The 25,910-nt window shown below is 44.2% G+C and overlaps 1 protein-coding gene across 6 annotated transcripts in view; it reads right to left on the reverse strand.

Annotated features, from left to right (window-relative positions):
• FGFR2 (fibroblast growth factor receptor 2) overlaps positions 1 to 25,910 on the reverse strand; it is a 121,406-nt gene that overhangs the window by 45,253 nt on the left and 50,243 nt on the right. For all 6 annotated transcript variants that reach the window (XM_007964286.3, XM_007964279.3, XM_038009619.2 and 3 more), the window contains one exon: positions 15,116 to 15,239. In XM_007964286.3, the coding sequence (XP_007962477.1) occupies positions 15,116 to 15,239 (124 nt within the window). The remainder of the gene's footprint in view (positions 1 to 15,115; positions 15,240 to 25,910) is intronic.

Below are 25,910 nucleotides of genomic sequence, written 5' to 3' on the forward strand. Positions count from 1 at the left end.
CTTAGCAAAGAACCAGAAGTTAAGACTTGTGGTGTTTGTGGGCAGAAAATTTCAAAGCTGGGTCCCTTCAAACGTCACGTGAAACCCTTGCTCTCTGGCTCGTACGCTGACCCAGGGATGGGCCCCAGCAAGCCTCCTGGTCACGCCTGGCAGCTGGCTGGACATCCCAGGGACCTGTCCACGGCGGGCAGCGACCAAGGTCTGGTTTAATCTCAGCTGGCCTCATCCATGTGGGAAGGACAGAGCTAAGTCCACGCACGAACAAACACACACTCTTCTCCCCTCACCAAGCCTCCTACCAAGAGACTTCACAGCATTAGGGGAAGCCGTCCTCTGGGCTAGATCCTGCCAGCCAAGGTCACAAACTATGCTCCTATGCACCTAGCAAATAGTAAGAAGGTTTACTCCTTCACACAGAAATGTGAACTTTGGGTATCAATTCATGCCCTGGCTCCATTTTCCAGTTCTGTACTTGCACATGCATGTGTGTGTAGTGTGGGTGCGTTTTAAGATAAATATTTACAGTGGGCCTACATATCTATTCTTAGAAACAAAGGTAATAAAATCTTAAATGTCATAAGCCAGATCAACTGAGTTTCAAACCAAGTCCTCTTTCTTAAACATACTTGTTTCTAATAAATCGTTTCACAAGCAAACATTGTGTATGCAGTACCAAATAATGATGCCTTGTGAACAATGAGTGCTTTCATACCGCCTGACATCTCTGGCCTGCGCCAGGCTTCGACAGAGAATTTAGTCACTGGGGCAACACTGGCAGGGCCCACTACAGAGCTGCAGTCTTGTTTTCCTTGTGGTCAAAGTGCTGCTGAGCTCCAGTTATTAAGTTATTCCAATGCTATCCCGACTATGTACACACACACACACACACACACACACACACACACACACACACCAAGTTTGCAATGGCTTAATGTTATTGCATTTGCAAATGACAGCATACCAAATGTTACACGCTTGCAGTCTTGAATTCATCTTTTCAAATTTTCTCACCTTATACAAAATAACCTCTTAACCACCTCCACTCCCCCTCCGCCCTTTCTCACTTCTGGTAGAAAAACTGCAAGCAGGATTGCTCTGTAATAGAAACCTTACACTGTCTTCCAAACTTATTACAGCTGCCTTCGGTATAAAATGAAACCTTAGAGAATGTTATTTAAAATGTTTTTAAAAAGTCAGTAGGTCTCATGTTTCATTTCTCCACATCAGGCTTTGATTTCCTTTGCAACCTTATTCTCTGCCCTTAAACAAGTCGGAGGAGGAGGCCTGGACGTCTTGGAAAAGGGCCCAGGATGCCAGCATCTGCCGAACCCTGCGCTCCTCCTCTCGAACCCTTCAGCCATCCACCACCTCTCGGAATCCATAAGAACCTCAGGAACAGTGAGCAGTAAGTAGATGACAGCGCCTGGACTCCTGTCCTAACTTCTGAAAAACCGAGGTGATGGCAGGGTGCAGATGGTGGACGAGGATGCAGGCTGGGCAGAGTGGGGGCCCCCTTTGTGACCTGGCCCAGTGGGTACTAGGGCAGAGACAAAGGGGATGATGACCCCAATAGCTCATGTGTTCTCCCCACCAGGAACCTCCCCAGTCCCTGGGCAAACCAAACCCCTCAAGTTTGCAACTTTTTTTGCAACAAGCTGATATAAAAAGAATTCACTGATGAATTATCTCTGGGTGAGAGACTAACGCCAGTGCTAGTTCATCTCTTCTACTATGTGATAACAAAAATCACATCTTCTCCACCAGGAAGGACAGGAAGGATTTAGTTTTAGGCAAGGTTCTCTTCTAGCATGTTTAACTCTCAGATATTACATAAAACAGATTTTCCTTTTTACAAAGGGAGTGAGATAAACACACGGAAAACAGGCTGATGAGTAGCTCCTCTGTTTCTTTATTGCAATTTTAATTATATATATATATACACACATATAAGAATAGACATTCTGAGTTCAGCAGGTTGCAAACGCACCGTGCGTGGACCTGGAACAAGATGAGAACCTTCAAAAGCATGATTGGAAGGTGCCTGTGTGAATTCCAAATTAAGACGGAATGGAAAGCAGTCCAAAGGGTGCGGCCACTGCTGCCGGGACAGTTGGCTGCACTGCTGGAATGAGGTTCCACCAAATAAACGCGTAGTAAACACAGGCTGAAGTGCTTTAAAAAAAATACATTCTCTCCCAGTGTTCTTGCTCTCACTCTTGGTCTCGCCCCCTTTTTTCAAGTGTCCACTCCGCTAAAGCAGAAAGCCCAGCTGCTAAGAATTTAAATATCAGGATGGGCTCTGTCAAGCCCTGCTCTGTAGCTGGGAGCCATAACCCAACTAAAGACTGCAGCAGGAAAGCACAGCCTGCTTCCTTCCAAGAGGGAATTATTGAGGGAGAGAGAGAGGAAAAACCTACCTGAGTGACAAAGAATAAATCTTTGTTAATTGACCATTGAAATTTTATAACATGCCAGTCCTCCTCTGGACATAGTAATATGTTTGCTCATAAGAGATCTACAGCTTTTGCTCTGACATAGCAAAGGCCATAAAGAATGTCCACTGAGCCGAGAGGCCTCATGTCTACAGGCTCAGTAAACATGCATCCCGGGGATCAGAAGGAGAACCAGGCTCTTAAATTACACCTATAAATTCATCAAGCACAGAGTGGCTGGTTTCCCGGCTCACACTGGTCTCCTGAGCATTCTTCCCCAAAAGTCAGGCAGTACTTGCCACAAAGAGCCATTTCAAAGCCACCTCTCTCGGGCAGTCAAACACCGAGAGACTCCAATCCCACGGAGTTCCCAGTATTGATCTGGAAACAGCCAGTCTTCTGCTCTCAAGCCCCTATTCACTTAAGGAGCGTGGATAACCTTGCCTGCTCTGTCTTTAAATTAAAATCAAAATTTAATTACCCTTCCTCCAAAATGGCAGTCTCTTAGCAACTCCAAAGAGCTGAAAAGGGAAAGAACATTCTGCGATCTGGAGGACAAGTGAAAACAACTGAGAATTCTTTTTCTAAAGCCTGCCTAGCTTTTTTCTAAAGAGTAGGCGGTGGTTGCTTTTGTTGCATAAAAAACGCACTAAACCAGTTAGCATGAGGCATGGTTATTAGGAGGAGGAGGCCGATCAAAGCCCTCTGAAGTCTGAGGAGCCCAGAACTTGCTAAAGGCCTCGCGCTAATTACAATTAGTAGAATGAGTTCATTGCCTTGTCAAGACTCCACCTAATGCACTCAAGCCTGACAGGCTAAATCTCGTTGGGTTCTGAGTTTTGTTTTCGCAGAAACATGAAGCTTTCTCCAGCTTCTTAAGATCAGCACAAAAGGAAGGTCAGAACTAAAAATGATCAGCAGAAAAAGGGAAGGCTACAATGGCCAGGAAAATGGCACCTTCAGAAAGAGCCCAGGTGCCCACAGCCGGTATTTTGGCTTGTCACCTTCTAGAACAGATGAGTGGTCTGGGATGCTGGGCAGCCAGAGTCACCTGTTTTTGTTTTTGTTTTTTTGGTTTATTTTTAACACATTTTTGTAGAAGGTCACTGGTTTGTTGTGCATGCTCCTTTTATTCTTTCCTCTTTGCTGTCTGGTCACCCAGGTATCCGCATCTTCTGTCTGGATATCTGACTCTCGGAAGTCTTGCAGAATCGGCTGGGGCTCCCACTTCCTCTAAAACACACACCTCTCTCTGCAGAGACAGTGAAGTCTGCGGAACAAACTTGTTTGGGTAAAAATGAAGTGTCCTCCCTCCAGCACTAAAGTCACAAAGTGACTGATGGAGGCTGCACCCTGTGAAATGCTAGAAGCAAAACACCACTAATGCCTTTGTGCTTGCTCGATGAAGTGAAGGAGAGAGTAAAGTGCTGGCTGGGCTCAGGGCCTGGGAAGACCGAAGCAGGTGGAGGCAAAGTACCTTCCCTAATTAATGTTCCAGGCTGTATTATTTGGCTTCGGGTTGAGTGGCTTCTACCAGCTGGGTATCAATTTGGGTCTTCTTGGGCAAATTACAGGAGCAGGACTGTGTGTTATTTACACCCCAAGTGTTTAAGATACTCTGAGCTCTCTGTCTTCAAAAAGTTTCACCAGAACTGAAGATTCTTTGGTAACCAGAGAGTGATGATGCCAAATTTAGGTTCGAAATTGGTCTCCTTTTGCTAAAAGGAGTCACGGTTTTGGGATGATGAAAAAGTCCTGGAGATGAACAATGGTGATGTCAATTGCACAACAAATGGAATGTACTTAATGTCACTGAATTACACATTCAAAAATGGTTACAGCGGTATATTTATGTTATGTATATTTTACCACAATTTTTTTTAAAAAGGAGACATAGCAAAGATGACAATATCTCAGAGTGAACAAGATCAATTTCTAGGGTCATGGAAAACCTACCTTCTCAATCAGCGAGGTATATTGACCTTGTCCAGTTTACTCAGTGAGAGCTTTTCTATCTCCTGACCCTCACACACTAGGCAGGAGGCCCCTCCCTAGGTTGTGCTTGGGTTTTGACACTGATATAAAACTCAGACGTCAGTCTCCCAGGCTCCCTCCTGAGGAGCTGAAGTAAACACAGCTGAGAGCATTCACGCCTGGGAGTCACATCAGAGCCTCAGCAGCCACCACTCACCATAGGGGGTGCAACATCTCTCAGGAATGCAAGATTATCAGCTGGTGTCTGCATAGCTGGGTTTCCTTCAGGGGAAGAGAATGTTTCCTTCAAGCTGGAAAAGTTTGTTTTTTTTTAATGTCCAGGAATGAAGTATACCCTCTTATTACAACGGGTGAACTCCTAATTAGAGTATCTTCTCTCCAATGATTTGCAAAGAAGCTAAAAACCAAAGCACAGGGGAGCCCTCCGTCAAAGACAGCAAGCACTCCAAGTAAGTAAGGCCCCTGAGCTTTACAATGTTTGACTGAAATCTACCGAAAACGATCCAGTTAACCAACCTTTACAAATCTGTTCTAGAAAAATATTCACACAGATGCCTAAAAAATAAGCGTGTACAAAGCTTGTCACTGTAGTGTTTTCTTACTGGAAAACAAAAGATCTGCACAACAATCATATTGTTTAATATGATTAAACAAATTGTACTATATCCATGAAAGAAGAGCATATTGGCCACTAGTAAGAATGAAGGAGATTGAGATGTGCAGACATGGAGGATGTCCATTGTAAAAACGCCAGCAGGCTTCATCAACTTTCACCGTCTAAAAAGCCTTTCTTCTAGAGAAATCTAGAAAATCTATCATGCTCATCTCTCACATGCCTTGTTTTGCTCCTAGGGTGGTTCGAGCAGAAGTAAAAGCTTTTAGCCCATCTGAGCAAACAAGAAATGCCTCCCTTTGATAGGAATAACATGAGAGGCTGAACAACAAATCCCATTTGTTTTCTTGGAGATGAAACTCAGAAACTGAAAATAATCATGGTTCTAGATACTTCTAAGTACAGCATGACCTAAAGAGAAACTTCAAAATCGTCACCCAGATCACAAAAGCCTTCAATCCAAATGCCACTGCTTTTCTCACTGTCCAAGCCAGATGGGAAGCCTCAAGTCAGGCCCCAGCTCCAGTCCCTCCCTATGCACACTCGGTGGGAGTCTCACATACAGAATGGCTTTGTTTCTTTAGTACAAAATGTAAAATTTATTTTATTTATTTTGAGATGGAGTCTCACTCTGTTGCCCAGGCTGGAGTGCAATGGCACAATCTCAGCTCACTGCAACCTCTGCCTCCCGGGTACAAGCAATTCTCCTGCCTCAGCCTCCAGAATAGCTGGGATTACAGGCACACACCACCACGCCTGGCTAATTTTTGTATTTTTTTAGTAGAGATGGGGTTTTAGCATGTTGGCCAGGCTGGTCTCGAACTCCTGACCTCAAATGATCCACCTGCCTCAGCCTCTCAAAGTGCCGGGATTTCAGGCGTGAGCCAGCACGCCCGGTCAAAATGTAAAATTTAAAGGGTTAAGTTCTTTACTTTTCAGTTTCAGTACAGAGTGTACACTGAACCAGTAAAATGAGAACTTCCTTTTTCTAATAGAGCATAATTTCCAAAAGATCCTACTAGAATAATATCCAATGCTTGTCTCTCAAAAGACCACGATCTCCCTGATCCGGTGGGGAGTATGTCTGGGGCGCCGTCTGACCTGTAGATTTGCATACTTATTTGGGATGGACAGAATTCCTGCCAGCCTTGTTTGAGAGAATCCTGTAATCCAGCGGCTTTGAGAGAAAGAAAGAAAAAGTTGGAGTTCCGTCAAGATCTAGAAATTTCCATCCCAATTTATGGTCTTTGACCTCAAAATGTGACCTGAGGAACTCCATGAGGGCAAAGCCTTATGCCTCATTCAGACGACTGTCACCCTCTCGACCACATACAGGCTAAATGAGCATAACACGTGCTTTACAGAGAATTAACCACTGCAACTCAGCAAATACACAAAATCCTGGCTAGAAAGCTCTGCTCGATTTTCTCCCACCAAGTGAAAGCAATGAGGTTCCCATTGCCTCGTCTGTCTCTTCTCAGCATAGGAAACAGAACAACCTCCCCACGGCAACACCGACATCCTCGGCCATCTCTTCCCCACAGACACCCACATTTGACCAGCTACAGTGAAAGGTGCACAGCGGCTCTCTGACGCCACCCTTCCAACTCAAACCCGCTCTCTAAGTAGGGAGCACATCCTACCTGTAGGTAGAGCCCTACAGCATCCTACCTTCTCTGACGGTGAAAACAAACCAAGCACGAAAACCGTGAATACAAGAGCCGGGTCTCCTAAGGGAGAGCGAATCCATGAAAACAAACCAACAGACACATCTTTTAAAAGGGGAAGAACACAAAGCATTCCACACACACATCTTAACAAGAGTTGGCAGGCCAGGCACAGTGGCTCATGCCTGTAATCCCAGCACTTGGGGAGGCCTGGGCGGGCAGATCACCTCAGGTCAGGAGTTCAAGACTAGATGGTGAAACTCCATCTCTACTAAAAATACACAAATTAGCCGGGTGTGATGGTGTCCGCCTGTAATCCCAGCTACTGGGAGGCTGAGGCAGGAGAATCACTGAACCTAGGAGGCGGAGGTTGCAGTGGGCCAAGATTACGCCACTGCCCTCCAGCCTGAGCAAGAGAACGAGACTCCATCTCATAAAACTTCCCAACTGAGGTCTTTCGATTTATAAAGGCAGCCGTTGATACAGCCATATGAGTAAGTGAGCTTAGAGAGAAACTCTAATTTCTTGCTTCAGAATTTGCAATGTTAAGAACCATAAAACTCCAAATATAAGCAACTTATTAAACTGTTTTTTGATTATTTCAATTTAGCACACGCTGAGAGAAACCTTGCTAAGTTTCAGCACATTGCTGCACACTCTTACTGCCATCAATAAATTGACATTTCATGGCAAGTTTATTTGTCCAAGCTCTGACAGAAGCAGCTTTCTCTCTGCCCCATCCTCACCTGAATCTCCAGGTAACCTCTTCTTACATAAAACTGTAAGATATTAACTTGATTTTAACACGTCTACATCCTCTTTGCCCACACCATAAATGAAATGCCAAGATTAAATGCCAGACCAAATATTAGCCCTCTCTCCAGCCACCTCACCCAGGCCCCCCCTGCAAGAACCAAAAGCAGTCAATAAGGCTTCCTTCCTCAATGGTGGGGCAAAGGACAACGGGTAGCCTGTAGAGAATGTGACAAAAAAGCTGACACTGCAGAGTTCTACCATGCCCCATCCAGGCTGGCGTGTGCCTGCTCCCACCCCAGGGAGCTGGCACCCACAGAATACCACCTGCTCCCAAAGGTTTCTTGCTGGGGTCAGTTCTGCGGGAGAGTCTGTATTTGCCAGTCAGTACGTTCGGAGTGATCTAGCTGCCACTAACCAGCCTTTGCCCCCCGGGATCCCTGTTGTGAAACAGGAATGAAAAGCTGCTTTGTAGCAATCAAAAGCTCATTAAACAGTAGCTACCAAAGGAAGTTTTGAAATCTCTATCCTGGAGGAAAGGACAGGACTGACCCCTCCTTTCATCAGGATGGGCTCAGGGTACGTGACTCTGTCTGGAGATGCAAGAGGAAGTGTGGGACCAACGCACAATACTGACTAACAGTTGCATGGTACTATTATTTAAAAGCGCTGCCTCTCCTACCACCTCCTCCTCCCCACAGTGCTACAAGGAAAAAGTGGGTCATCACCCCCATTTTACATGCAAGGAAACTGAGACTCAGAGGTTCCATGCCTTTTCCAAGGCCATAGAGTTAGCAAGGATGGAAACAGAACTTGACACTCATCTCCATGTAGTTTCCACCTGAACCTCCAGAAAGGGCATCTGGCACAGAGTAGAGACCCTTAGGGGTTGTCTGCAACAGTGATGGTTTATAAGAACGGGATGAGATGGCTGCTGGGGACACAAAGGCAGCAAAAGGAAAGTGTTTCCTCCTCAAGCCCGCTCCAGTTCCGTGATCTCCTGTCAACTAAACAAGCCCACTTAGAAAGGCCATCGCTGTGACCTGTTACCTGGCAAGCCACCCCAATCCCTTCTCAATAGAGGGGCTTTCTGCCTCCCTCCGGTGAGATTTTGCAACTCTAGAGCTGGCATGCAGAGCCCGTGTCAGGGTAGGACACCAAGTCTTACACTCAGAGCGAGAAGTGGAAAAGAATTCACTGGCAGCGAAACCAGGAGTATGGAAAATCAAATGAGGCCTGGCCAGGAAGCCTCTAAGTCAAGAAGCTTCAAGTTCAGAACCCCACAGGGCTCTATGGAGCCAAGACCTTGTGCCAGGAACAGGTACAAGCGTGACAACCTAAACGGTAATGGTCAGGCTTTCAATGTCCTAACGTCTCTGGACATGCAGAATCACGTCATTTAAATGATGCCACCATAGCCACTCCTCATCACACACAGAAACAAAAGTTCCATCCAGAAGCCACAGGGTGATGGAAACTGAGACCGAGACGCAGCCTTCCATCGGGAGCAAGTGGGCAGGAATGATCGAATCTTGACAGCTTCAGTAATGAATTGACCGGTTAATTAATTAACTAGGCCACCGCTTCTTCATTTACTTAACCACTACTTTGTTCCAAACCCAGGAGAGAGTCCAAACTTCACACTCCAGCTGTGGTTTGAGGGACTCCGCCGTGCCTCGGTCCCCTGGCCCCGGCTCAGCTATCACACTGGAGCTTTTGTCTTCCTGGGACAGAGGCTGCCCCAAGCAGTCAACAACTTCAGCCATTCCTCCTTCTCCCACCGGGGACGGGCTGCCAAAAGCTCCCAAAAGCAACCATTCCAGGTGTCAACTCCACATTCGAGCTTATCAGTCAGTGCTTGGAATAAAAGACGCTTCATTCTCGAACACACGCCTGAGGGGGGACTTCGCTCTGGTACGGATTCCTGTGAGCTTTCGGGCTGTGTCCCATCGTGTCTGGAGCTGAGTTACAACAGATTTATGTCAAGGGCTAGTTGACAGTGCCATGTTGATCTGTCGCCAGCAAGTTGGGACTGGCAGTGACGCCTGACCCATCCAGAAGTGACATGCGGCCTCTGATGGGCCCCCAAACAGCAACTGCCTGCTGCTTACAGCTTTCATTCAAGGGAATGGGGACAGGCAGGGGGAACAAATTGCTGGAAAGTTAAACTGATAAAGGCCGGGCACGGTGGCTTGTACCTGTAATCTTCGCACTTTGGGAGGGCAAGGCAGGCAGATCACTCCAGGCTAGGAGTTTGAGACCAGCCTGGTCAACATGGTGAAACCCCATCTCTACTAAAAACTACAAAAACTAGCTGGGCATGGTGGCACACACCTATAATCCCAACTATTCAGGAGACTGAGGCAGGAGAATCACTTGAACTTGGGAGGTGGAGGTTTCAATGAGCCAAGATCATACCACTGCACTCCAGCCTGGGCAACAGAGCAAGACTCTGTCTCTTAAAAAAAAAAAAAAAAAAAAAAAAAAAAAAAAAAAACAAGGAATGGGGAGAAGACATATCTGGCCTTGGCAAAAATCAGAGGCACCATTTCTACCTCCACTGTACTTTGTCCCCCAAAATATCAAATACCAGGCAAAAAGCTTGACGTACCTGAGGGTCTCTGGAAATGCAGAACTAGAATGCCCAAAAGAAGCAAGAATTCGTGATTCAAAGCCAAATCGTCTACATGAGTGAGGAAGAGCAACTAGTCTTTTAAGTTCTTATTTTTCTCCTGTACATTCTGTCTTCTGCAGCAAAGAGCTGAAAGCAGGGTGGGGTGACAGCAGCAGTCCCTACTGAAACACGCCACAGTGAACATCAAATGAAAAAGTCGGCTTGGAGAGCAAGGAGCATTCATATAAGTAGGTGTGGAGAACACCCAGAGGCAGGCCCCAGCTCCAGAATGCCTGATCCAAGCCCTAACTTAGCAAATTACTTATCCCAGCTGAACCTGAACTTCCTCCACTGTAAAGTGAGGGAGGGGGAGGGGTGGGCGTAAAGAGGCCAACTCCATGAACTCCAAGTCTTCAAACTCCACACCCCTCTCCTGCAAATCCAACAGCCAAATCAGTCTCAGGACGGCTTCGATGACAGCATGAATCAAAGGTGGAAACCTCAGCAGGAAATGTCAATGTTAGCCTCTGGCCACTTCTCTAGGTCCCAAAATGACTTTTTTTTTTTGAGATGGAATCTCGCTCTGTCACCCAGGCTGGTGTGCAGTGGTGCAATCTCAGCTCACTGCAACCTTCGCCTCCCGTGTTCAAGCAATTCTTCTGCCTCAGCCTCCTGAGTAGCTGGGATTACAGGTACCCACCACCACACCCAGGTAATTTTTGTATTTTTAGCAGAGACAGGGTTTCACCGTGTTGGTCAGGCTGATCTTGAACTCCTGACCTCATGATCTGCCTGCCTTGGCCTCCCAAATTGCTGGGATTATAGAAATGAACCACTGCGCCTGGCTTTCTTTTTTCGTTTTCTTTTTGAGATGGAGTTTCACTCTTGCTGCCCAGGCTGGAGTGCAATGGCACGATCTTGGCTCACTGCAACCTCCAACTCCTGGGTTAAAGCAATTCTCCTGCCTCAGCTTCCTGAGTAGCTGGGATTACAGGTGCCCACCTAATGCCCGGCTAATTTCTGTAGTTTTAGTAGAAACGAGGTTTCACCATGTTGGCCAGGCTGGTCTCTTAACTCCTGACTTTAAGTGATCCGCCCACCTCGGTCTCCCAAAGTGCTGGGTTACAGGTGTGAGCCACTGCGCCCAGCCTCAAAATGGCATTGTTTGTTCAATAAGACTTCTGATTGAGACTAATAAAAGCTATTAAAGATCTGTTCTAACCCTCAAAAGAATCCTGGTTTGGAACGGAGGAAACCAGTATTTGTTGCTGGCCACCTACATGCCAATCTGATGTTTTCATCTGCTAAGCCAACTGCTGCCTCATAACCAATGTAGTGAGTTGAAGGGTGACCTTTGAGAAGGTAAGTCCACATCCTAAGCCTTGGAAACTAGGAATGTGACCTTATTTGAAGGAAAAGGTCTTTGCAAAGGTAATTAAGTTAAAAAGATCGAGGTTAGCTCATCCTGGATTTATGGTGGGCCCTAAATCCAGTGACAGGTGTCCTCACAAGAGGAAGACAGAAGGAGATTTTGAGACACACAGTGAGAACATGATTGCATGAAGAAGACGGAGGCAGAGATTGGAGTGGTGCCTCTACAAGCCAAGGACGCTACCAGAAGCTGGGAGAGGGGCGTGGAACCTGCCAACACCTTAATTTTGGACTTTTAGGCTCCAGAACTGTAAGAGAATAGATTTCTTTTGTTTTAAGCCAATTAGTTTATAGTAATTTGTTAGGGGTGCCCTAGGAAACCTAATACAACCATCATAGGAATGAGGTCAGTATCATCATTCCGATTTTACTGGTGATAAAACAGAGCCTCGGAAAAGCTAAATAATTGGTCCGAATTCACTAGGGGCCCCAGGTATGGCCACTGACAAACCTGCTATTGGTTCCATGGCACAAGCCACTTTTTTGTTCTAACATTCATGAGTTCCGGTTCCTTCATTTTTAGACACAAGGAAAGTGAAATGAGTCATCCCAACGTTGCAGCTTCACAGTGACAGGACCCCAGTCAGAATCCAGGGCTCCGGTACCACTCAATGATGAATGATGGTGAAGACGTGCCACCTCCCGGAGCCAGCTATTTTAGGGGAGCTCATTTTATTATTGCCACAATTACCAAAATGTGGAGCGTCACACTAATTTTCCCTTGCAGTAAATAGCTGAAAAGTCATGGTGTCAATTTTAATGAGGATCAAGCCAGGCTCCTAAAAGGGCTCCCATAAATGAGAGCATTTCCCTTACACACAACAATGGCTTGCTGTTTAATTCCAGAACACAAGAATGTCACTTAAATTACACGGCTTTTACATTAAAGTGCTTATGAGAATGCCTTTCCAAGGAAGAATTTCAATAAAAAGATCTCACCCATCTTGATGCTTCGTAATATCTGAACCACAATCTATGTATCATAGCAACAAAAATAAAACCCCAAAGAATGTGGGCAAGAAAGGGACTTCGCTTGCACTGGGATAGGGTTTCCGACTTTCTGCGAAACAGAGAGGTGGCTGAAAAGCTGTTATCACACAGCAGTGTGTCACATTTGGGCCTGTGGGCTACCAGAAATTCACTGCTTAAGCCTGAATCCTTTTTGTTTCCACTCGCTGAGACGTTCAGAATGACTGCCAACCCTGTACGTCTACATGAGCCTCTTTAGCTGACTCAATTCTTATTTTATTAGTGCTTCGCAAAGCAATTACTAGGGTTTTGAGTAGAGATGAGAGTATTTCACACTTCCATCTTTACTGAAAATGTCTTATACTCCACTGACTTTTGGCTTCTATTTATAAAGAAGGTTCAAGGCTTGGAAAATTATTGGAGTTGAGCTTTAATGGATATTCCCAACCAGCATTGTGTCATTATTGGCCCGTGTTTAGCTGGGCGATCTCCCAAATTTGTGACATAATCAGGCCTCTCTCTGCATTACTCCATACACTCCACTCTCTCTCTACATTACACCACTGAATCATACGCTCTTTTCAACAAGACTGATTGCCAGGGGATTAACATTAGACAGCACAATTCCATTATTCAGCAGCCCAATCCAAATCCCAACCCTAAACTCTAAGAGAGACTTCAGGGCTTCACAGGGATGAGCTGCCAGAAGGCTCAAAGGGGAGGTGGGGTGAGGGGCTTTTGAATGTTTTACATAACAACTCAACCTAAAACTTGCTGTAAGCCAGAGCCCAGACCGGAGTGGCCTCCATCTGACTCCACGGTGCCTGGAATGGCCCCAGCCCAGCCTAATGAATGATTTGTAGACCTATGCAAAGCTATAATCCCAAAAGACTGCTACAGCACGATTATTTTTTCCCACAATAAATTACTTAATTTCAAAATTAGGTATTTAGAATGTTTAGCCCAAAATCTTACTCTTTCCCTAAACAGAAATATTTTTATGTCACATTCAGTATACACAAGAACCCAGGTAAATGACAAGTCATAAGCTCTTTGATCAATGGATTCATAGTGTATCAACACCAAAATAAATGTTAACCATTTTCTTCTCATATTTGAGTGTTACTTCTCTTTTTGTTTGTTTTGTAAAATATCTGAACATAGTAATTTCCACTAAGAAACATGCCACAAATATCTCCATGGGGAAAGAGTTCTAAAACTCACTCTTTTATGAACATCTATAGTATCAACATTATTCAAGGACCTATCAAATTTTGCCTGAAGGATTCTGAAGAACAAAACTCAAATCTTCAAATAAGCACTATTTTCCCTGAATGCTTATATGCAAATGAAAGTAATGGCTATACCATGCTTTCTAAGGCAGCATGTCTTGCAGATCCAATTCCATTTAACTTGACAGAAAATCAAAATGGTTCTGTTTACTTTTCAGTTAACCTAAAATTTTAATGAACCAAATCTTTGCAATGTGGTTAATCAAGCTTTTGGATTATTTGTTAGTGGCTTTTTGGGCAATTTCAATATCTATGGGGTCTCTCTCTTCAAAGAGATTTTGTTGAAGGAGACCCACGTGTGAGATGATACTAGGGACACACGCACAGGCAATGATGCAGGAGACACTTTGTTTACAGAGGCACAGTGGGTGGTGTGGGCTTGTGGAATTACCAACAGTCACATTATGGCGAAACGTGAGTGTGAACTGAGTTGAGTCTATAGCAGAAGTCAGTAATGTGCATTTAGGGAGGGCAAACCAAAAGAAAGGGCTCATGGTGGCAGGTTGAAAGTCATGACACATGACAGGAAAGAGAAAAGATGGCCCCTACATGGAGAGAATCTTAACCTGCCATCCTGCAACAGTGAAATATGTCTTAGGTAGAGTTCCATATGTTAGCAATCCTCCAAGACACAGAAACATCCTTTCTCCATTAGTTACAACAAAGCCCCATCATCACAGGCAAAACTTGGGAAGAAATTTGAGTTTCCAAGACAACAGGCTTGGTGGTCTCCAATGTTTAATTAAAATGGCCTACTTATCTGTGCACTCTGACAAAAATGTATTTATAAGCTCATATACATGGTTCCCTTTGCACAGAGGAAATAGCTGCCAGGAACAGACACGGAACTGGTACTGTCTAATGACTTTGTGATGGAAGTGACGGGCCCTCAACATTCACCTTTTTCCAGCCAACCACAGGCTCAGTCCTCAGACCTTTTCCTTTACTCTTCAGCTGGCGTTCTACAGTTACCCTGTTGGGGAAATGATGCTTCTCTTTTAAAACCAAAGGTCTCCTACAGCACATCTGCACCCTTTTCACCTGCCCAGTTAACATTTTCAGAGCAATCTCAGCTTCCAAAATGTCAGACATTTCATACCACGTCCACTTTACACAGATGACGCTTGGGAACCATGAGGATCATGCAAAGCTCATAAACCCTGGCTGCCTGGAAAACAGAATATTGTCAGATGACAGAAGCAGCCTTCTAAAATGATAGTAGAAAGAATAAGAATGAACCAATTCTCCTGAAACTTTTGGGAGAAACAGGACTTAACGTTCACGCTTTCAAACGAGTCAAGCAAGAACGGGCTGGTGTGCAGCCGCCACGCGAGGAAAGGCAAACTCACCCACAACATCCAGGTGGTACGTGTGATTGATGGACCCGTATTCATTCTCCACCACACAGGTATAATTTCCCTTGTCAGATGGGACCACGCTTTCCATAATGAGGCTCCAGTGCTGGTTTCGTACCTGAAAAGATCAAAGCAAAGGCGGTTATTTAACAATCCTAGCACAGAATACCAAGTACTGTGCTTTCTTGATTTAAAAAGAAGCTGAAGGAGGCAAGGAAGGGATAGAAGAATCACCTAAATTCTAAATGGATAACTGTCCCTAAGAATCATGAGAAATGAAAACCATCATCATCATCATGGTGAACACCTGTGAAGCAAATATGGACACATTCAGATGTGCAGGGGTATTCAGCAGTGTACAGCGTGGGCCTGTTACCAATGTGGATTTGAGGGTTCCTCCAGGAGAGGCCAAGTGGCCAGGAAGCCTGAACACCAGCCAGCCTGGTACCAATGGCCACGGGCAGGCGAGCTACCAGTTTGCGCATCCACCGGGAACCTTCAGCCTCTATGGCATCACAGAACCATCTAGAACTAACACTAGTGAGCACTTACTGTATGCCAGGCACTGCTCCAAGACCTCTGTCCTGCCTTAGCTAATTCATTTCTCCTAAGGAGCTCATAGTGCTCAGATGTTGTCTGGATGTCTCAGGAAGTTTCAGCTGGGAACATAGGTCTGCCCTTCCCATCTCTGGTGGTAGCTGAATAGACATACATGTTCCTCAGAGAAATACCCAGAATTCCAAATATGGGAGCAATGAATCCTTACAAAACTCAAGTTGTATATCAGTCTGTTCACAGACTTCTTGAGACTTTTCAAAGATAAGCAGCACATGTGAAAATCAGCTACTGTGACTCCTACCCAAGGTTCTGTCAATACACGAAGAGATGCCATTCTAATGTTCTGCCCCTGCTTTTCAAATATTTCCATAAACTCAAATTTTCAAACATGCGTGAGTTTTCCTTACTACAAAATGTAACATCTCGTATCTTCAGGGTTCAAGGCTTTAGTATTTCTATCTGAATCCAAGTCACTCTCTATAGGTGTTTTGGACAAGGCACTCCAGTGAAATGAAGTGAAAAAATAAACAGTCAAGGCCTACTAACCTCAGCTATCATTTCAGGAATTTCAACTGACCTTCTGAGCCATGCCCTGGGCACTGCAAGTATTTTGGGTTAATCACGTAAAAAACGAATACAGGCAGAGCATTTGCAAGCACATGAGTGATACAAGAAACTAGAGAATAAAGAAAATCATCTCGTAACCACTCCATTATAAAAACAGGAGGGCAGAGCAGCTGTCCACATTGCAAAGCAGCGCCAGTGATTAGCCTGCCAACAGAGTTAAGAGATGCGAGGAGCACGCTGGAGAGCCACGATTTTCATGTCAGCCATTGAGTTCTATGCAAGCCATGACTGCAGGGTGGAGTTACTGCTGCTGAGTTCTAAAACCAGGTCACTGCTCATCACCGACAGTCTTAGAAAGGATCACTGGGTGAAGGTTGGTTGGCCTCCTTAGTACAAGCAGTGAGTTAAGACAGTTCTGGGCAGTCACTTTGCTCGGCTGCTGCAGTCACCAACAACTATGAAGGCTGTTTCAGAGTCTAACAGCCTGGAGCTGGTGATGGGAAATTGATCCTCACTGTCGCAGGCAAAATGTCTGGCAGTAAAATGAATCTATGGGCATCTGATCGACAGTGGAGAGTCTGCACTGTACTCTACATCAAAGACTCGCTTTCTGCTCTTGGTTGAACCACAGACTTGTAACAGGACCCAAACAAGATGCTACTGCATCTCCCCTTAGAAGAGATAAGCACCTTGCATTCAGAATGTGTCTTCTGGAGGAGGAGGAGATATGGATGCTAAATCTTCCAGCGCAATGAGAATTCCCTATGTAAATCCTGGATCCCTGGGCGCTACGATGGTGTCGTTATGCTAAGAGCATGGGACACGTAGGTATAAGCTCCTTGATTTTACTTGAAGGTCACAGACCCAAAAGGAGACCCTCCCTTCACCTCAAGCTCTCAGGGGTAACAGAAACGATTCTCCCTTTGCCTGTGGGGGACCAGTCATGTGGCAGGTAACTTAGGGATGTAGCCATGGGTCCCCACGTTGCCAAGCCATGTAATCCAGCATTCATCCCTGCTGTAAATATTCAGTTCTTTGAGCCCCCGCTCAAATGTCATGCCCATAAGCCCTTAATCACGGCTAGTGCCTGTCTCTGGACCCCATTCAAACTGTCAATGTCTTTCTTGTGCCTGGATCCAGATTTGGCACACAGAGTATTCCAAATGGAGCTGAACCTGAACTGCACAGGGAGGGACATCGCCTGACTCGGCTGAGACATTAAATCTTGGCATATGTAGCTTGGCTCACTGCTCCCTCTTTTTAGCCCCAGGGGATATGGTCAGCTCGAGTCTCTCACTGGGGCCATGGCATTCCATACAAGATCCCTCTTCAAGAGCACGTGCTCCCTGAATATTTACTTCCTGGAGATGCACTACAAATATTAATAAGTTAACGTTTGTAAAATGTTTTTACAATGAGAAGCACAATCACCAAACAGGGTGTTTCTGTCCATCCAGAAATCTTGGTACTAGATCAATATTGCCCCATGCAGTGCTGTTAATATTTATTTTCTTACACCATTGCTCCAGTATTTGATTTATTGACCCAAATTTTATGAGCTGTAGCATTTTCCAAATGGATGCCCTTCAACGCCACCAACAGTAGGACTGCTGGACACTTCTATAGGGGATATCCTACCATTGATTAGTGGTTGCTTAATAGCAAGCTAGGAAACTACAATAATAACTTGATAAAGATGGCAAACAAAAGCACAAAGTTTGGGGGTTTTTTCATTACTCTATTTTCATATGGAGATTCAGTATAAACCTAAAGAAATGACTCTTCCGATGACGTAAGACATACAATGCATGTTTCTAAATTCCTCAGATTTTCAGTGCTACAATTCTTTTGCCAGTTAGGCCAAATGCACATACACCATCTTTGCTTTCAGAGAAGAGGGAATGTAAATACCCAATAAACATATGAAAAGATGCTTAACCTCATTAACGATCAGGGAAATGCAAATTAAAACAATAATGAGACACTGTTATTCACCAGCTGATTAACAAAAATTAGAAGGATCAGTGTTATTCAGTACTTGGTGAATGTGTAGGGAAATAAAAGATTCCAGTTGAGAATGGGAACATAAATTGAGAAAAACCTTTGTGTAAAATAACTTGCTGGTACCCATTAAAATTAGCAGCACACATTTTTTTGACCCAGTTAATTCTACTTCTAGAAAGCTAGCCCACAGAAAATAGCACAATTACTTCAAGACACATGAACAAAACTGCTGCTTCAAGCACTGCTTGTAAGAGCAAAAAAACGTCAAGGAGAGAGACATTAAGAATGTATAGTCCATCCTGTATGAACTAATGGATTATTCATTCAAACAGCGTAGTCTATAGTCATAAAAAAGAATGAAGCATTATGTCCAGACCTGGTAAGGTGTCATTAAACAGTTATTGATAAATGAAAAACAATTCATGATTCCAATTTATTTAAAAAAAAAAAAAAAAAGCAGACACATTTACCACCCTAAAGATGCATATAGAACTGAAGGTATAAGCCTGACTATAAACATAGCTAAAATCAGAAAGAAAATATACCAAATTGTTAACAATGTATGTTATATAATTAAGCACTGGGATTACGGGTATTGTTTACTTTTTTCTCATTTCTACCTTTCAAACAAACAGAAATCTCAACACACACAACAAAAAAATATAATAAAACAGCTCCTTAGATAATCATTCAATAGTAGCTACCTCCTGCAGAACCAATGGATCTGGCAAAACAAACACAAAAGCCAGTGACGGAAGAAATTCTGCACCAACCAACACAAGACTCTTTCTTTCCTGCTCATGGCCAAATCTTTGTGGAATTCATCATTATTTTTCATCTGCCAGTAACAGAATAGGAGAGCATGGGCTTCAAAACCATGTTCACTAAAGACTTTTTAAAAATAACATTTCAATATTGAAACAAAGCAGATTGAAGCAAAATGTTCTAAACTCCCAAGTGTAATACAAAAAGCGGATTCCATGAACATTCCACACCCTATCCACACAAAGACACAAGGTGGCCCAGACAGGTTTTTCGGAATTCTTCTGTTACCTTCATTCCCCCAAAATGCCTATTAAATCCCAGGCTACCCTCAGGTGACAACTGGGAATGTAGATTTAGTTTGTTGACACCAAAACACCAAAGTGAAAGGTGAAGGGTGAAAGGTTAAAGACCCAGGCTGTCACCTGGATATTTACCTTCCACATTGCAAAAAAATCCAGACATTTCCAAATACCCAGGTGTTCGATAACAAGCAGAATAAACATCCAGAAGGTGACAGAAAGTTTTACTCTGTGCCAGGTAGAACACTGTGTCCATGTGATATCAGAAAGATATTCCCAAGCCTTTCTCCCACCAGTACCAGCACCCAATTTACCCAGGAAGACAGCAATCTCCTGTAACCCGGCCTTCACACAGGCACCCACCCCACGAACAGATCAGTTCTTTCAACAGATGAGTTGCCATTAAAATCCAAAAAATATGCCAGGTGCAGTGGCTCATGCCTGTAATCCCAGCACTTTGGGAGGCCAAGGCGGGCAGATCATTTGAGGCCAGGAGTTCGAGGCCAGCCTGGCCAACATGGTGAAACTCCGTCTCTACTAAAAAGATAAAAATTACTCAGGCATGGTAGCAGGTGCCTGTAATCCCAGCTACTCAGGAGGCTGAGGCATGAAAATCACTTGAACCTGGGAGACAGGCCGCAGTGAGCTGAGATCGTGCCACTGTACTCCAGCCTGGGTGACAGAGTGACACTCTGTCTCAAAACAAAACAAAAAACCAAAAATGTATAAAATCTTACTCTCCCATCCCAGTCCCCCACTTTCAGCAGGTGCCTGGGGGACTTGAAACCATCCTTTCTGAAAGCATTTGTGCCAACTAAGCTTGCATGTCAAGGACAGAGGTACTTGCTGTTGCTCACCACCACGCAGATGTGGAGGCAAACACCTGTTAATGCTTAAACTCCAACATTGATACATGAAGTTTGCTTTTCAGGAGGTGTCCAGAGAACAGGGCTGGGCAATCTGATCCTCGGGACCAGTGGCAGAAACTCTTCCCTCTGCTCAGTAAACAACCACTGGATCTCTCTGGAGGAGGTGGGAAGTGAATTACAACATGCCATGTTTTCTTAGATGCCCGTTGCTTGTAGGTGCTCGCAAAGGTGGCTGCGGCAGGACATCCACCGCCTGTTGAACTTAGCTCTTTAAAAATGTTACGATCTTCCCCATTTTTGCTTTTGCAAAACAGACAAATGCCATATGGTCCTGCAATTCCACTCCTAGGTATATACCAGAGAAACTTATAGCAAGGACTGGGACAGATACTTGTACACCAATGGCTACATTATTCACAATAGCCAAAAGGTAGAGGCAACCCAAGTGATCATCAGCAGCTGAATGAACAAAATGTGGTATATCCATACAATGGAATATAATTCAGCCATAAAAAGGAATGAAGTTTTGATTCATGCTACAATATGGATGGACCTTCGTTAAGTGAAATAAGCCAGACACAAAAGGAAAAATATCCTGATTTCACTTATATAAGATACACAGAATAGGCAAATTCATAGAGACAAAAAGTAGGTTAGAGGTTACCAGGTGCAGTGGGGGAGGGGAAATGAGTACTTACTGCTTAATGGGTACAAAGTTTCTGTTTGGAGAGATGAAAACGTTTTGAAAATAGTGGTGATGGTTACACGATACTGTGAATGTAATTAATGCCTACTAAACTTGATAATGACTTAAATGGCAGATTTTATGTTATGCATCTATTACCACAATAAATGTAAAAACCTCATAACCAGCTGGGCATAGTGTCTCAAGTCTGTAATTCCAACACTTTGGGAGGCTGAAGCGGGAGGATCGCTTGAGCTTATGCGTTCGAGGCTAGCCTAGGCAACAAAGTGAGATCCGCGTCTCTGCAAAAAATTTAACACTTAGCCAAATGTGGTGCCATGCACCTGTGGTCCTAGCTACACAGGAGGCTGAGGCAGGAGGATCACTTGAACCCAGGAGGTCAAGACTGCACTGAGCTATGTTCGTACCACTGCACCCCAGCCTGGGCAATATGAGAGGGACTCTGTCTCAAAAATAAACAAATAAATAACCCACAGAGGTCTTGGCAGTTGGAAGAACAGCATCATATCCCCAACTTTGCTCTCAAGAGTAAACCTTGGGCTAGATCTTGGCATGCTTTTGGGGAGCCATTACTTTCATTATGTTTCTCATTCAACAATGACAGTGTTTTTACAAAACATGGAACTACATTTGAAGAAAGCAGTTTAGCAAGAGCATAAATTCTGGTGCAAAACCACCTGGGTCCAAATGGCAGCTGTGCCACCTATGAGGTAGGTGTAGGGCAAGCCCTCAAATGAAAAAGGTCAAAGTAACAGTGTTTGCCTCTTTGGGCTGTGGAAGGACTGAGCAACTTGCTCCATGGGAGGCACCTGGAAAGTCACGATGCAGGGGAGCAGTCCATAAACGTTGGCTAATACAAACATATGCCTGTGTCCTCCTAAAAGACTGCTTGATCTGGGATTAAAGCTGAAATGTCTTCGCTGAAAAAAATCTCCGTAAAGTATAAACATGCTGATAAGTACATTAGTCATGATTTCTCCCCCTAAACATACTTGTGGATTAAGCATAACATTTGCATCAAAAAGTCTTTAAAATGACATCTAAGTAACTAACCTAGAAAATGTAAATCTAATTAACCTATGCTTCAAAACCACCAGTTGAGTAGTGATTATAATAAAAGTTTTTAAAATCACCTTTTCTGAGATCTGAAATATACTTGGTTCATGCTCAGTAATGCTTTACTCTCTGCTGAGGGGTTCCAGGGAAACGTGAACCCCTGTATACCTGGTGCTGAGGGCTTCTGTGCCAGTTTCACAGTCACGTTGAATGAGCCCTCTCTCCTACAGTCTCTCTTGGTCTAGGTTCTTAGGCACTTTGAAGTGGCATAAAAGATGGTTTTTAAGAATCCCCTATGCCTAAATCATTACCTAAGAAGGAGGTGAGAACTGAGGTGGTCTATTAATTATCTCAGCCAGCTTCTTGCTTCTCAGCATTAAATTGCAATAACTGTCCGGAGCCCTGTGAAATATCTAGCCATAAAGGTAACCTCTTTATTAAAAAAAAAAAAAAAAAATCTGTGCTGTAGTTTAAGAAGAGAAATGGCTGATGCTACACGATGGTGATGCTATTAAATTACAGTTCTCAGCGCCTGAAGGGATCAGGATTATTTACCCAATCTTCTAATTTTAAGGCAGGGGATTCTGAGGCACAGAAAGCTGAAAAAAATGTGCCCATGGTCAAGACTGATGTAAAAGCTCAGGAATAAGTATGATTAGAGAGATAGAGTTATGATTCAAGTCCAGCTTTACTATTATATCAACCACACATTAATAACATCCAGCGAGACTTTGCTCCCATACTTTAAAAATAATAATTTGGTTCTTAATCACCTAAGGATGGCTCAGCATGCGTTCTCTGATAAACAAGACTGAACTGCAGAATACCAAATAGTTCTACTGGTCATTCAAATGAAAATGAGCTTTCTGTCCCATTTCATAATTCTCTTTGACTTTGTTTTGTTTTGTTTTTTTTGTCTTCCCTCCTCCCTGTATTGACCACACATGCATGCCATTTCAAAACAAGCTGTAATGCAGGGGACGGGGCCAAGGTGCCCGATCCAAGGTGCCTGATCCATAAACAGGTAGAAAGAATGAGATGGACAGGCCACCAAAGCGCAATCATAGTTTATGTAATAAGGAGATTTATAAAGGAAAAAGAAAAATTGCAGAAATAACACACATTTGTTTGAAGAAGCCTTTCAGGTCTTTGCTTTCTGGAAAAATGTATCTTGGAAAACTTGGCATTTTGCTTCTTCATTAAATAAACTGGCAAATGGTCCGAGTGTGTGTAGCTCAAGCACTTTGGGAGACCAAGGAGGGTAGACCACTTGAGGTCAGGAGTTCTAAACCAGCATGACCAACATGGTGAAACCCCGTCTCTACAAAAAATACAAAATTAGCTGGGCGTGGTGGTGGGTGCCTGTAATCCCAGCTACTTGGGAGGCTGAGGCAGGAAAATCGCTTGAACCCAGGAGGCAGAGGTTGCAGTGAGCCGAGATCATGCCAATGCACTCCAGCCTGGGCAACAAGGGCAAAACTCAATCTCAAAAAATAAAAATAAAATAAAGCAAAGTGGCAAATGGACAGGAGTCAGGAATGGATCAGTTAGATGTCAGGCCCTCTGAGTTTCAATTAGGTCTCTTTGCTTTTGGAGAAGTGGTGAGGAATGAAAATGACAATATAGGTCCCTCAAGTCAAATGTTCAAAGGTACCTCTTTTTTTTTTCTTTTTTCATTTTCTTTCTTCTTCTTCTTTTTTTTTTTTTTTTTTTTGACAGAGCCTTGCTCTATCATCCAGACTGGACTGTGGAGACACAGTCAAGGCTCACTGCAGCCCCAAACTCCTGGGCTCAAGCAATCCTCCCACCTCAGCTGCTTGAGTAGCTGGAACTACAGGTGAGTACTAGCACGCCCAAGTAATGGTTTAAACGTTTTGCAGAAATGGGGGTCTCACTCTCTTGCCTAAGTTGGTCTTGTGCTCCTGGCCTCAAATGATCCTCCTGCCTCAGCCTCCCAAACCACTGGGATTACACTGCTACTGCACCCAACCCAGAGGCACATGTCTTTAAGATTACGTAGGTAACGAAAAAAATATCAGAGGGAAAATCCAACACCAGGGACCATTCCCCCCAAAGTCTGCCCTGGTCAGGCCCCAGTAAGGACTCTCTGAGGCAGCAGGAGCAGGCCACAGCCAGCCAGGGAGTTCCCCATCGGGGAGGCCCACAGGTGGGAATGAACGTCTTTGAGCTCCAGTGACTCCGGGACCTGGGGTTGGCTTAACACATTAGCAAAGATGATGCCTTAGGTAACTAAAGGAACCTTCCCAGGAGATGAGAAATGTGTCTTTCCTTTTCAAGACCCAGAAGCCCTTGGGACTCAATGGAATTTCTAAGAGTTTCTGGCATCTCTAAAATGAACGTTCAATGCCACTGCTATTGTGAAAAGCTCTTGATCAACCTAAGCTGACCATCTCTGCAACTAGTGGGCCAACCTTCCAGGCCACCCCACCCCACCCCACAGCCTTTCTCCACCAGAGAACCATACGGGCGAAGACCACGCCAGCACACTGTATCCAAAGGTGTGGTCTTCTTCTGCTTTTGGCTTTTTTTTTTTTTTTTTTTTGGTAAAGCAAAATATATTTTAGGTTTTTGTCCCGCACACTGAAATTCCATTTCTTTTTCCCTCCAAAAACGGCACAACGTGACACAACAAAATCACTTTGGTCATCTGCACTCCACAGGGGCAGGCTAAAGGCTTTCTGCTGAGAGTCCTCATTTTGCTTTTAGAACATAGGTGCTCTCCGTCTAGCAGAATGTTGGCATCAGTAATTAACACTGAACTGCACCTGTTAAAAATCAAGCAGCATTTTCTCATTAGGCCCTGTTAGTCTCTTAGCATATTTGTAATCACTAATTCAGATTTGCAAAAAGCTCCTTCCCCATAGTAATGATGTCGGTTCCATTTATTTTGAGCCCAGGGGTCTCTGGAGCCTCATCAGCTCCTCTTTGTACTTATTTACAAGGCTGTCTTAATTGACAAAATTAGTTAACCACCAGGATTTTGACCACCATTCTCATACTCAGATTGTATTTAAATAAATCATTGGAACTGCATCAATTATGTGAGTTTCAGAAAGCATTCGGTGGTTAAAAACAATCCCAGGAGCTGTTTAACTCTTCCTTTCTAACCAGCATCCCCCCATGAAATCCTTCACTTTTTTTTTTCTTTTTTCAAAAAGATTTCTTTTAAAAGGGCCAACCTTTCAATCTCATTGTATCTGGTCTAAGGACTGAACTAAGAACAGAAGGACAAATCACCCCCCTGCCTCTTGCTTCCACCACCAAGTAGGAGTTGTGAAAACCAACCAAAGTATTTCTACTTCCAAGCTTCAACAGTACCCACCTGCTAGCAGATCTGCCTCGTAACTGTTTCACATGGTCACTGCCCACCACGCGTTACTAGAAACTTACTCATGGGCAGTCCCCATTTTCCCCTGAATTTTAGCCTCTAGATGTTAATTTCTAAGTGTTAAAAAGGCAAAAACTTTTGCAGAAGCAAATAATCCTTTAAAGATGAATCACTGTCTATGGGATTTCAGAAAAGGGCTCCAGGGCATTTTTAGGCGGAAAGGAGGCTCATTTACCCACAGTAACGATGGAGTTACGTGATGCTGGTGTGTTAAAGACACGTGAGACACAGTCCTGGATGTCCCACTGCTGCTACTGAGGAATCCTCCCCACCTGGCTCTAAAGGACCTGAGGTCTGAGCTAAAGGGCGTCTTCTATTCCTCCCACCGTCAATTTTCCCAGATGGGTTCCAGTGATCCCCACGTCTCCTGGCATTCAGGTCCTTGGGCAAACTCCTCCCTAGGGTCTTGCTTAATAATGGAAAAAAGCAACAGTGGTGGCCGCCCCTTCCAACACTGGGTTACAAAAGGCTGTGACGTCTGTGATTCTTCTCTCATCCTCTCTCTCTCTCTCTCTCTGGCTTCTCCTTTGCTCTGATGACAGCAGCTGCCCTATGA

Source organism: Chlorocebus sabaeus, chromosome 9 (genome assembly GCF_047675955.1).
Source record: "Chlorocebus sabaeus isolate Y175 chromosome 9, mChlSab1.0.hap1, whole genome shotgun sequence".
NCBI lineage: Eukaryota > Metazoa > Chordata > Mammalia > Primates > Cercopithecidae > Chlorocebus > Chlorocebus sabaeus.